Raw genomic sequence first — 12,621 nt, 5'->3', positions numbered from 1 at the left:
TCCTAAAATACATTTGACATTTTTATAGCCATCTTGAGTTCATATAAGTCTCTCAAATAATAGGCTAGAGATATTTTTCATTCTTTATCCAACAATTAACTTATATTGTAAGTACTACTCACCAAATATATTCAAGAGCTCTTACTCTTTTAAGAACATGGCTTATCAAATGTTTTCTCAAAAGGATCAACAAGGCTCTAATATCATGAAGAAAAAATACACTCATTTATATTTTATTAGAAATAATAATTTGTAAGTTTAAGCATACATTAACACTCTACTTGAAGTGTGTATGGACATCTTTCAATATAACTAAGAAACAAAATCTTAGAGGCTAATTATAATATTATTAGTTCTAATCTTAAAAGTGTTATATAGATTGTTATGCATTTGCAGAGAACTCGTTGGTCACACGTCAAGATATAAACTACTATGTCATAATGAAACATAGAAGTTAATAAAAATATGATGAATTAGATGTTTGATCAATAAATTTGACTTCTTAAAAGTAGAAAAATTGTACAACAAGATTTAAAAGCTACTTTATATTTGAATAATAGTCTAAATATCTAATACTATCTAAAAAACTTCCTCAAACTCCTTAAGAAAGACATTATTATTTCAATATATTTCTACCTACTTCTACTTACTTTATTTAATTCTATTTATTAAAATGACTCTCAAGGATATAAATCTCAAAAAAAAAAAAAAAAAAAAAATCCTCAATACACTCTTGTATCACTAAAAGGAACTAAAAAGTCACTCAAAGATGACATAATATTGAATTAGAATAGCTATTGCCAAAAAGAAGACTAGAAAGTCTTGAAACAAGACTAAAGACTAGAAAGGCCTTGATAATAGCGAAGAAGGCTTCACTCTTGCCTCCATATATACTCTCTAATTAAGAGCTGCGTAGCAATATTCTATAGGACCTTCCACATGTGTTGACTTTACTAGCCACATGTCTTCACTTGCAAGGCAAATTATTTATGTATGTATCACATAGTTAGATTGTTTTATAAGCTACTACATGGAATTGACTTGTTCTACAAGTTACCAATATGTGATTAACTTGTTGGCCAAGTTTCTAACCTACTAATACATCTAAAGTCGAAACCTCATCTATAAAGCTTCTAAGAAGCTTTTCTAAAATACTTTATGAAATTAATCTATATTTATCTACTTTTCTCTAATCATATAAGTAACTATTGGGATAAATGTATTTGTCTATGTCAATAACATGGACATTTATTACAAAGTGTGTACAAAGAGGGAATAAGAGAAGAAGAGTTTCATCTTATATCAATTCTTGGATTTGCATTTGTTGAATGATTTGTATTATTTTTTATGAATGGTTATAATTTTTGGGGTTTGTTAAATTCACTTCTAAAGTAAGAGCAACAAGGTTTGAATTACAAGTCTTATGTTTGTCCAAAAGAGACACTACTACACAAAAGCTAATACTCTTTCACAAAAGCTAATACTCTTTCTCATTCAAAAGTCGATTACAGGTTTGTTGTCTGATGAATAAGTCAAAAAATAGGGGACGTGCAAAGAGGTCTGCCATGCGACAAGAATTGCATAAAAGAAACGGGCGATGAGTGAATTAGAGGGTGCAAAGAGCAGCCCCTCAAACTTGGCCGGCTGAGAAACTAGGTAAAAGAGCTGCATTACCCGACTGTACCATGCCCAAGGACGCAGCTTGCACAATGCTGGATGCATAGAGGCCAGCCCCACACCTCAACCACGAAAGGCAGCACGAGGGGCTGGCAGGGACTCGGGACTCCCACGGCTCCTCGGCGCATCCAGGATTTCGGCGAGACCTTAGTGGAAAGGTCAGGCCTCGCCCCTATCGCTGTGCAGCAGCAGGTGCATCACCACCACTATGCAGCGCTGCTCCACCCCCGATCGGGTCCCAAGTCAGTAGATGCTCACAGTGTCGATGCAATTGAAAACCCAACCCCACTAGCCGCAGTAGGAAACGGAACCGGAACTGTGCGACAGGACGCACTCCTCTCGGGCTTCTCCCCCACCCACTCCACACGTCGTGAGGTCTCGGCGTGGGATTCGAGCTCTAGGTCTTCGTTGCCTGCCGTTCTACCCCTGTGGATGGGAGTGCTCCGCTGCTGGGTGCTACCGTGAGGTGCGTCTCGTCTTTGGCTGGGTTTGGGGACCCTCTCCTTTCCTGGGTTGCCTGGCGTCGTTGTCGTCGTCGTCGTTGTCGTATTACGATTGGACTGGGCTGGGATGATCAGAGGTCGTTTGTTTGTGGTGCGGAGATGAGTGTTCCGATGCGAGTGTGTTCTTTCCGTGGAGGGTTGTTGTGGGGTATTGTGTGAGATTCGGTTTAGATGTGTGGAAGAGTTTGGTTAGGGTTTGGGGTTCACTGATGTGGTGATGTAGAGGGAGGGGATGGTTACCGTTGTGGAGTGGACTGGTGAGACGATTGGTTAGAGGTTTAGGGACGACATGGAAAACGAGGAGCAGCAGGTAGGATTGGTGGTCCTGGGCTGGTTTTTGTGATCTTGGGGGTCGAGAGAAAGGTGTGTAATATGGTGAATTTGGGGTGTTGGTAGGTGGGGTAGTATTGTATGGACATGCCCGAATTTGTGGAGTGCGACGTGAATTTTTCGGTGTTCATGCGCTGGGGACGTAGGATCCGCGAAGTGAGTTTGCGTGACTAGTCTGATGGTTACCTGGAGTGATTTCTAAGTGTTTGTGTGTGGGAGTCGTGGTGAGATTGGTACCCCAAACCAAGTGGGATCCTGTGGGGGAGTATCTGTGGGTACTGAATTGCTTGGTGTCATGCAATATGGGAACTTCGGCGCGGTCGGAGTGTATACGGTGGGTCCCAACGTAGTGGTGGATGTGGGTGTGGAAGCCGAATTGGATCTGACGAATGGGTTTTGTTGGTGTGGGTTGAGATTAGGGTTTGCGGGTTGACAGTGAGAGCGGCAATTCGATGGTTTGAATCGTGAGACTTGGAGGATGGTGTAAGATGGGATCCGCATCAGTTGATCTCCCCTGCTTTTCGACGAGTATCGATAATTCGTTATCTGTTCCGTACGTTGGGTTGCGTTGCCGGTCGGGCCACGTTACGGTGAAGGGCGGGGGTATTCGGCATTCTTAAGTGCCCTGTTGATTGGTGCATGGTAAGCCGGCACACGACATCGCCGTGGTCAGAGTTTGTCGGGAAGTGTGTGCTGGGTCGTTGAGGATCTGAAGTCGTGGAGCTGGAGGCGTGGGGTGGGTAATATTGTGAGCGGAAGGTGCGAGGAGCTGGCGCGGAATCGTGGGGTGAAATCGTCGGTGGCGCAGCATTTCAAGACGGGTGGGTCGACGCAAGCCTGCCCCCGCCCTTAGACAGGAGGGGTGGCATTTTGGACTTCCATGGCCGGTCGGTGTGAAGAGGTGGATCTTGAAGCCCAGAGCAGTGACACATCGCCGTTGCTAATGGATCAACTACCCGGTAGTGGATCAACCACGCCTGCTGAACATGTGGTTACAATCCAACCTGTTACTTCCAGCGTTCCTACAAGCTCGTCACACGTTTCATTTTCGCCAGCGGAGGCGCAACAAGAAAGTCCAAGCTTGGGTATGTCGAGAAGTCTGTCGGCCAACTCATTCAGAGGGTTGCCGTCATTTGCGTCAACCACGTCCAATTCTTCTTTGAGATCAGGAAATACGAGTAGTCATAGCGCGCGACAGCGACCGAGTCCTTTGAATTCGGGACTTTGGGTAAGCATCGAACTGACGATCACGATCAGTCAAATTATTGCATCCATCATCGTGCTGGTGCTGTCGAGAAATGAGCATCCACAAGCCCCTCTACACGTGTGGGTCGCCGGATACGCAGCTGGTTGCCTGGCAACCCTGCCCCTCCTGTATTGGCGGTACACACATCAGTACATGAGAACGAGAGAGCCGGCATCGACGAGCGCGTCTGAGCCGAATCCATCCAGCGGAGGTGTGGGTGGCAGTTCGTACGTGACATTAACACCAGGTTCACGGGACGACATGGCACATGGAAGCAGGCAAAGGAGTGGTGTCGGACAAGTGTCAAGTAGCAGCGGGGAGAGGTACGAAAGTCGAGCAGTATTTGCAGGATGCAAGGTCGATGGTGTTGATTTGTCGTGGTGGTGGAAGAGCTGAGTCACGGTGTTCCGGATGTTTGCATGGACGTGAACATGGACAGTGGTTGATAGGGAATTGGAAGTGGAATCCGTGAGAGCAGTGGTTTGGGCAACTCCGTAGAAATGTGAAGTTGGGGTGTGTAGAACTTAGCGGAGAAGGTGGTGAGGGTTCGGGGTTGGTGTAGGTGAAGTGTGTGGTGAAGTTGTTGGACGAGTAGGGAGGCGATATTATTGAATGTGTGGGAGTGGTCTGAGAAATGTTTGGTGCGCGTGCAGGACTGGGATTTATGTTGAGAGGTTCAAGATTGCGTTGGATTGTTTTTTTGCGATTTGGTTCGTGGTTGGCAACGTTTGGATATTTGGTGGACATTCGGCAGCACACGACGCTCCAAATTTGTACAGGTAGGTGACGCAGTGTGGTGTTGTGGGAAGGTTGGTTGGTTGTGGCGGTGGCCTGTGAATTGTGGTGTGGGTCGGAGATGGTAGTGAAGTTGCAAAGGTTGTGGGGAGAAGAATGGACAGTAAGAGGGTTGTGAGTGGGGTTTTGGCAGGTTATGCATCGTGTTGCTTACGTTCAGCTGCATCGGATATGCGATGCCTTTTATTCTTTGCGCCACTATTTGCTGCTGCTTGCCGTGCATAATTGCACTGTTGGGTTTTCGGGAGGACCAGAACCAGCCCCGAGGAGCCTCGCAAGAGGCGATTGCTGCCCTGCCGACGTACAAGTTCAAAGCGAAGGCTTCGAACGAGTCAAAATTAAATAAGGATGGCAATGATTCGGATAGTGAGGGAGCAGGCGAGGGAGGGTGGGTGGCAGCTGGGACAGAGAAGGAAAGATGGGTGTCCGCCGACGATGCTGTGTGTTGCATCTGCCTGGGCAAGTACAAGGACGGTGTGGAGTTGAGGGAGCTGGTGTGCACACATCATTTTCACGTGGAATGTGTTGATAAATGGCTCAAGATCAATGCGTCTTGTCCGCTGTGCAAGTACGACATTGGGGGTTCAGCGGAAGCAGGGGATGTCACGTCGGTGGAGGCTGGCGGCGATGGCAGAGATCGGGCGGAAGGTCTGAACAATGCAGCGGTGTCGTCAAGTTGACGTAGAGAGGGGGCGGGGTTGAAGGCAGAGTGATGGTAGATGAAGGCAATATCTGCAGCTAGCCGTTACCCAAATGAGGATGAGTGGAATTTGGAGAAAGCAGCTATTGCGTAGATAGTGGTGCCGTGTTATTCAGACATCCTGTAATTTCCGGCTTTAGGGAAGTTTTTCTGCCTGTGCCGGCTGGTCGATGTACATATACCTGTAGTTGAGTGCGTGGGAGAGAGGGCGGGGGGGGGGGGTCCGTGTCATGTGGTGGAAGCCTGGAATTGACGGTTTTCCATGTTCGGGGAGCTGGAGCAGGTCGCGGTCTCATATTGTGGAGATCTGGGACATGCCAGCTGAACGATGTTCGCGAGAGCTTTGAGAGCTGAGTAGGTGATTTAAAGATGGATTCAGTGTGTATCGCGCGTTCGGAGCCCCAGAAGCTTCGGATAGTGCCGTGTTTATGTGAACGAGCTTGTGGAGCGATGTAGCTTCTGAACCAATGATTGGTGGACGTAGCTGTGGAGCTGTGAGGAGGCATGAGAATGTGGAGGCAAGGGTTGTGCAATTGAAGCCGGGCATGTCGTAAATTTCGAGTAGCTTGGTAGAGTTGTTCCGACGGGAGCAGATGGCCAAGACTGCCCTGTCAGTCTCTTCACTGAAAGTCTGAAAGGGGCGATTGGCGATCGATGAACAGTTGCAGTTAGCAGTCACAGTGGCATCATACGTACTGTTACGAGAAGGACTGTAACGGTAAGAAATGTGCGAGGCGCATGTATTAGGTAGTTATTGTAGATGCCAAACGTGGAGGCGATCAGTTGATTAGGAGGTGGATCGAGCGAGAACTGTGTGTTCGTGGTAGGGTGGCGTTAGGTTAGATGACGAGGACGTAGGAAGAATTATTGGCTGCTTTAAGAGGTAGGTGCTATGCAATACATTTTCTGACTACGCAAGTGTAGGTAAAGATGTGTACACGTTTCTATCCGTACATGCTTAGATTTATTTCTGATTTGTGTGTCTGGACTAAATGTGAGGATGAATGTACATGGACGGACTTGCAGTGGTACTTATGTGCAGTTTGAATGTGTTGTTCTCTGTTTTGTAGATGTTTTTGCTCATTATTGTTAGCAGTTATAGTTATTATTATTGGAATATTCATTTATCTGGTACGCAAGCCCTTCGTTGCATACTCTATTTGGTTATGATGAGAGAAAAGGTGGACGGTAATGTGATCGGAATCTGCCCTTGTCAGTCGTAACCATTAAGTGTTGGCATACTAGTTACAACACCGTCACACTTCCTGCTGGTAATGATAGTTTTTGTAAGCACGAACCAACGAATTCGCAGGTTCTCAGGAAGGTACGATGAATCTATAAACGATTGAATAGTATGCGTTACACAGGCCTAAAGGTCATCGTCCACATCCTGCACACTGACGCCCTTAACACTTGGCGTTCGTAAGCTACCTGCAGAGAGATGGGAGAGGACGAGCCGAGCCACATTTTGTGCCGAAACTGCAGCTGTCTCGATAGCGCTCGCAGCACTTTCGAATGTATTAATGTAGTATAGATGCTTCCCATCCAAGACGTAAGGAGAGAATCTCTCAGGTGCCGAATAGTGCGGGTATGCAGGCCAGTCGATGCGAATGGTGCTCCTGTGGGTGCTGTGCGGCAGGTGGTCAACATGATTAGATGAGTTAATTGTAAGTCTGGTCACGCTTCAATAAAGACCCATGGTTGGAGTGTGCAAAAGAGCAACCACAGTTCATGGACCAGTACTCGGCAGTTGGAGAGGACCGTGCTGCCAATAAACGATTTACCTGAAAATGAGGTCGAGAAGCTCATCCGTGAATGGAGCACGAGAGAAGATCTTGTAAGCTTTGTCAGTTGCATTGTACTCCTTGAGAACGCTGATGGAAGAAAAGGGAATCTTTGAATCCTCCTTGGTTCCAATCAAATCTGGGATAGTATTGCAGGTGGCGCCAAAATAACCCTGTTAAACAACGCTAAATCAGGACTTTCGATAAGGAAAAAACTCAAGACTTCTTAGACAGAAGGCATGAAAACTCAGACATGAATGTTGGACTGTTTTCAAGCGGAGGAACTCCAGAAAATGGTACGGCGTACGGCGTATGGGTTGCTAGATTGTACCGGATTCAGCAGTCCACGCACAAAGGTAGTGTACGTATGTTGCATGTGTCGCTTGAGGAGATTGACAGAGGGTATAAAAGTGATTTTGGACTCATCCAATGGCGTTGCCATCACGACAACATCACATGTTGCAGTACCTTGTTCGAAAGCTAACTCGTACTTTTCTTCGACGGCAGTGACGGACACCACTTTGTGGTTCAAGGACAACGAGGCATTTGTGTGACGAATCAAACCATCTGCTAACTGCCAGTTACCTCCAACCACGGCCCATAACCCTCCTTGGGATCCTGCAATCGAGACAGCCCCTGCCATTCCACTTATGCTCACATTCTGGCCGTAGTTGATCCGCATGGTGACCTGCAGAGGGCATCGAGAACCGCAACTATGCTTATCTTGGTAGCGTTCATGAATTCACGAGGAACAATCGAGAACGGTGAAATTGAGGTACTCCAGAGTATGGTGCAACTACAGACGAGGTATTAATATGAATTACCGTGATAAGCTCATCAATCAAGAGCCTAGACAGTCCCGCCTCCAGCAGCAACTCTTCTAAAGTGTACTGAGTTCTGTTGTAGAGGTCCACCGATTTAAGCAGCTCTTCGACTGTGTCAAACGCCGGACGATCATCTTTGTAGATTTGCATAAAGTTATCCAGCATTCCCTACAGTTCGAAAAATCCAGCACAAAATAATGAATCAATTTCGGCGCATCCAGAGCATCCACAACTAATTGGTATAAAAGTTCGCAACCGAAATATTCATGGCATGTACTAACCACCCAATGAAGGATCCCGACAAGCATTATGAAATCACGCATGACTCAAGTTTCTGAGAGCTAAGACCAACCAAACACGTGCAGGGACTTAAAAACATTAGAAGCTCCAGAATTGCTGATGCGGCCGAGGAAAATCCCTGAATCCCTAGATTTCAATTCTAATAAATTCGTTTGAAACAAGTGAGGGTCAAGCGACAGGAAAGTCTTACATTGGTATAAGTTTGCATCTTCCACAAGCTAAGGCCATACCTCCACATGATCGACAGCGTATTCATAATCTGAGTGAAGGTCTTGGAAAAGATGGAATCGCCAGCACGAGCGGTCTGGAACACAAACTGGGTTCCATCCCAAATTCCGAAACTATCATCGTCGTCGCCAGTGGTTCGATTCAGTCCCAAGAGCTCCGTAAATTTCAAACTGTGCAAGTTTTTAGGGTGGATGACAGAACCCCCTGCCTCGAATGTGTCCCCTTCGAGCTCTACCAAGGACATGCGCCCCCCAACCCTATCGCTCTGCTCGAATATGGAAATCTGCAGAGGCGCCTGCGCATACTCCTTCAGAAAATAAGCTACCGACGCCCCGCCCATTCCACTACCCACGATGCAAATATCCTTCTGGCCATGGCAAGGCGTACATGCCATCACCAGGAGAATCATCACGAGAGCGCAGAGCTTCTTCATCTTCGCAAACGTTGTGAACCTCCGGACTCCTTCACACACAATTCTCAAAACCCCAGCCTGAAGACTCCTTCACAAAAGTGGCTGATCTTGAAAATCAGGATCTTCGGACAAGTCGACTAATCCCAAAAATGATTTACAATGTGCGTGAGCCAAGTACGTACTGCTTTCCGACTGTTGTTCGTTCTGCAGTAGCTACCGTGATTGCGCTTGAAAGTTCCCAATATGACGTGGAAGGAGAAATAAAGTAGCTTTGAGGAGCAATGACGAGTCATTCCGCATCGTGTCAGTTTCAACCTCGAAGTTCCACAAAGAAGCCTTAAACAAACCCAGTAAAATAAAATATTGGTGCTAATGAGAAGACACAAGAAGCTACATCTGACAACAACATCCATAAAAATCTGTTCTCGTCACGTCCTTACATGCTCTACTTTTCTAACCTCATGAGACGCTACAGTCTGCACTCGATTCTTTGAAAAAAGTATAATTTTCCCACGTTGAAATTTCAAGCAAACAAGCTGTTAATGTAACCCCTGGAGGACTTTTTCTTTTCATAGACTCAGAAGAGTCGACTTATTTCCATTTTGCGCACTTCTCAGCATTGTCGACGCTGGGAAAAGAGCCGCGCATTTTCCGGCTTCGAGCATTTCTTATAGACTTCAAAATTAGAGTCCTGAAAGATCTGAATTGGGGCATAACCACGTGATAACAGCACTGGGCTTTGGTGCACCAGATCAGGGTTCAGTCGTTGAAATGGATGGTAACAAAATCCTCTAGAACCGACACTTGTTCCCACGCATTGTCGCATCTCAGAGCCCATTCTTGTCACATTCTCGGCCACGACTATTCAAAAGTCAGCAATGCTTCGCTCGTGACGACTCTCGGCGTGGGCTGCCCGCTGCCACGTGAAAGACACACGCAGACAACAGCTTTTACCCGAGTGGGGTGGGGCAAATGCCACCAGAATGCACATCGTTCCTGGGTCGATGTTCAGGATGAGGCAAACAGGCAAGCAAGCAGTCATCGGCAGCGAACATGGTTCATGCGCGGCATGGCCTCTTCCTCCCCCCACCCCAGCATGGAACATGGACACCGAGCATCTAGGAAGCAGTCCAAAAATCTGTCCAAAAATCTGTCCAACGATCTGCAACACGTTATCTTTACGAATCCGGACGTTGCGGTGCTAACGTTGTGGATGCGTCGGTAGCGCCGTGTGGTGACAATTGTCTGGGCTTCGGCGTCCGTGCTAAAGACCAACCAGATCGCTGTAACCTGTGCGCCCGACTCGAGGGGAATGTAGCTGCATAGCTCCATAACTCGGATCCCCAAATGGCCCCCACGTGCTCTGCCTGTCTGCTTGCTTGCTTTGAGGTTATCCCACGTAACCCTACTTAGGGTTTCATCCACTGTGGGTTTCATCTACTTTGGGATTCATCTAGCCTCATTGCTCATCGCCCTTTTACTTTTATTTTATTTTATTTTTTATATCTAACTCATCTTTGTTTTGCAGTTTCAGTTGTTTTTGGGGCTTGGGTCTCTTTTTGCTACCCTCTGTTTCACATTCTGCACTTCATGTGGCTGTTGGTGACATAGATATTCCTTCATTCTTGTCTCTTTGTTTGTTGTTAGTGTATGTCTTGTATTGAAGTTCTTACCATATTCAAGTCAACTTTGCTTATTTTTCTTTCAAGTTTAATCATTTTGGGCTTGGATTTCTTTTTCCACCTTTTTTTTTACATGTTGCATTTTATACAATAATAGATGAAATAGACATATATTATTATTTACATATTAAGATTGCTAAAGGAAATAAGAAGTGACTCTCATTCACTGCATGCACCCCTCTTAGTTTTTATCAAAAGACTTAATGTCGTTCAAAGTTTACAGATCCTTAATAAAACCATGGTTCTAGATCAACAATGTATTGTAGGTAGGAATCTACTTTCTGCTATATGCGACGTTTATTTATTTTTTGCTCAAGAAGAGACTTGCCTATTGAAGGTGAAGTTCGATCTTTAATGAAGAGAAAGTCAAAATCGCGATCTCCTCCATCCATAAAAAGTACAAGCTATGAGAGAGGTACAAAGGAAGAAGAGTGATGGGCATTGGATTTTACGAGATGCACTTTTAATCCCAATTTCTAAGTGTAAAGCACAGCCTAGTCCACATGTTGGTAGTGCAAGAAAATGGATGCATAATTGATTTACTTTTCACTTTGTGCCTTATATCTTTGTAATTAGATGCTTATGAGGACTTAAGCATAGCCATGGAAGACAATGAAAAAGGACTTGAGCTATCAAGGGGAATTGAATTAACTTAGGAGTCACAATGTATCTTTCACTAAAAGAATAAAAACATTACCACATGGTATTGTCAAGGACAAGAACTCAATGAAAAAACAATTCAGACAAGTGAGCCTTCACTCAAAAAAAGGTAAAAAAATATATATAAACAAGTATATATATTGAAAGAGAAACTGGAATGGCTATTGCCAAAAGACAAGAAAATTAGAGACCCTTGAAACTAGACTAGAAACAAGAAGGGAGTTGACAAGAGTGAAGAAGCCCTCATTCTTGTCTCTATATATATTATCTAACTAGGGGCTATGTGGCGACGTTCTATAGGACCTCCAATATATGTTGACTTTGTAGGACACATGCCTTGACTTACAAGGTAAGTTTTTCTACGTGTGGGCCACATAGTTAGCTTGATCTTCAAGCTAACAACATGTGTGGCACATGGCCAACTTGTTGACCACGTTTCTAATCCAAAAAATCAACTAAAGATACCTATGAAGTCAAAGCAACGTCTATGAAGCTTCTAAGAAGCTTTCATATTAAATATTATAGAATTAACTTACTTTTATCTACTTTTACTTACTTCTACCTATTTGTATATGTAATTATTAGCTTACATGATTATCGCCGTGACATTACCCCCCCTTCTAGAGACGAGTTCCACGAGGAGCAGTCATCATATGTTGAGGAAATTTATGATGCGACAAATTGTATTCGCCACATACTCTGATCTCTGTTCTCTTCGAAGATGATTGATAGGGCCTCTCAACCATCGGTAGTGTCCCATACCAGGGCGGGAAGACCACCCAGTTATTTGATCATTGTTGAGGCCTTCGTAACTTCCTTCGAATAGAATATTTGGAACACCATCAGGAGTTGTTCCTACCTCTAGCAAAATCACCAAACATCGGGAGTTCCTTCCCAAATCGTGATACCAAACGCATTGTATCTCACCATCTATTCGAGGAAGAACATGTCGTTCTTGAAGATCTTCATCTCGATTGCGTCGTCTTGAAGGTTGTGACAATCGTAATATCTCGTCCGACATGTCAGCAAATGAAGGCTCTTGAGTTGAATCCGCTGGTTGTTGGTTCTCCATCTCTTGAGCGCCACTACTACAACGAAGCTACGAACAAGAATTGAAAGTAGAATGTTATCTTGCCTAGATGTTGTTTCTTTTATAAAGAAGGTTTTCATCTTGATTTTGATGGATGTTGTCGATGAAAAGCCTCCATCGCCTTTGTTATATTTGCAAGATTCTTTATTGGCTCCCATGTGCGTTCACTAATACCATATCCGTGCCAATGGATAAGATATTCTTATTTATTTTGGCACCACCTTGAATCTAAGACTTCTTCTACTTCAAACTCTTCATTATTGTCTACTTCTATAGGAGGAGGTGGAACTTGTCGTCTTCTTGGTATGTCCACTATCTTGTATGGTTCAAGAAGAGACACGTGGAATACTCGATGGATTTTCATTGACTCCGGTAGATGTAAACGATATG

The 12,621-nt window shown here is 44.9% G+C and overlaps 2 protein-coding genes across 5 annotated transcripts; one reads left to right on the top strand and one right to left on the bottom strand.

The window, feature by feature from the left end:
- Positions 1 to 1,769: 1,769 nt before the first annotated feature.
- LOC112278638 (E3 ubiquitin-protein ligase At1g12760-like) lies at positions 1,770 to 6,225 on the top strand. Of its 4 annotated transcripts, none has more exons than XM_090248654.1 (4): positions 1,770 to 2,143; positions 2,930 to 4,079; positions 4,410 to 4,535; positions 4,685 to 6,225. In XM_090248654.1, exons 2-4 carry the CDS (start codon positions 3,391 to 3,393, stop codon positions 5,229 to 5,231), a joined length of 1,362 nt encoding a protein of 453 aa, XP_090104780.1. In that variant the 5' UTR covers positions 1,770 to 2,143; positions 2,930 to 3,390; the 3' UTR covers positions 5,232 to 6,225. The 4 variants fall into 4 exon arrangements, with proteins under 4 accessions (XP_090104780.1, XP_090104781.1, XP_090104783.1 ...); XM_090248655.1 differs by lacking the exon at positions 1,770 to 2,143 and adding an exon at positions 2,176 to 2,490; XM_090248657.1 differs by lacking the exon at positions 1,770 to 2,143 and adding an exon at positions 2,520 to 2,543.
- A 220-nt stretch (positions 6,226 to 6,445) lies between these two features.
- On the bottom strand, positions 6,446 to 10,146 carry LOC112279627 (farnesylcysteine lyase). Its single transcript, XM_024514257.3, has 5 exons — positions 8,350 to 10,146; positions 7,860 to 8,027; positions 7,367 to 7,723; positions 7,036 to 7,208; positions 6,446 to 6,879 (listed from the first exon to the last, which is right to left on the bottom strand). The coding sequence occupies exons 1-5, from the start codon at positions 8,818 to 8,820 to the stop codon at positions 6,621 to 6,623; spliced, it is 1,428 nt and encodes a 475-aa protein (XP_024370025.1). The 5' UTR covers positions 8,821 to 10,146; the 3' UTR covers positions 6,446 to 6,620.
- Positions 10,147 to 12,621: the final 2,475 nt, after the last annotated feature.

This window comes from Physcomitrium patens, chromosome 3 (genome assembly GCF_059467195.1).
Source record: "Physcomitrium patens ecotype Gransden chromosome 3, ASM5946719v1, whole genome shotgun sequence".
In the NCBI taxonomy this organism is placed as follows: domain Eukaryota; kingdom Viridiplantae; phylum Streptophyta; class Bryopsida; order Funariales; family Funariaceae; genus Physcomitrium; species Physcomitrium patens.
The sequence above is the reverse complement of the archived record's forward strand: the minus strand, read 5'-3'. Positions and strand labels throughout refer to the sequence as shown.

Excerpts from the sequence above, each read along its gene's own strand:
- LOC112278638 (XM_090248654.1), top strand. The coding sequence starts at position 3,391 with ATGGCCGGTCGGTGTGAAGAGGTGGATCTTGAAGCCCAGAGCAGTGAC. Across the intron at positions 4,080-4,409 it reads TCAAGTAGCAGCGGGGAGAG|GACTGGGATTTATGTTGAGA; the intron begins GTACGAAAGTCG and ends GTGCGCGTGCAG. Across the intron at positions 4,536-4,684 it reads GACGCTCCAAATTTGTACAG|GTTATGCATCGTGTTGCTTA; the intron begins GTAGGTGACGCA and ends GGGTTTTGGCAG.
- LOC112279627 (XM_024514257.3), bottom strand. The coding sequence starts at position 8,820 with ATGAAGAAGCTCTGCGCTCTCGTGATGATTCTCCTGGTGATGGCATGT. Across the intron at positions 8,028-8,349 it reads AGATGCAAACTTATACCAAT|GGAATGCTGGATAACTTTAT; the intron begins GTAAGACTTTCC and ends TTCGAACTGTAG. Across the intron at positions 7,724-7,859 it reads TGATTGATGAGCTTATCACG|GTCACCATGCGGATCAACTA; the intron begins GTAATTCATATT and ends TGCCCTCTGCAG.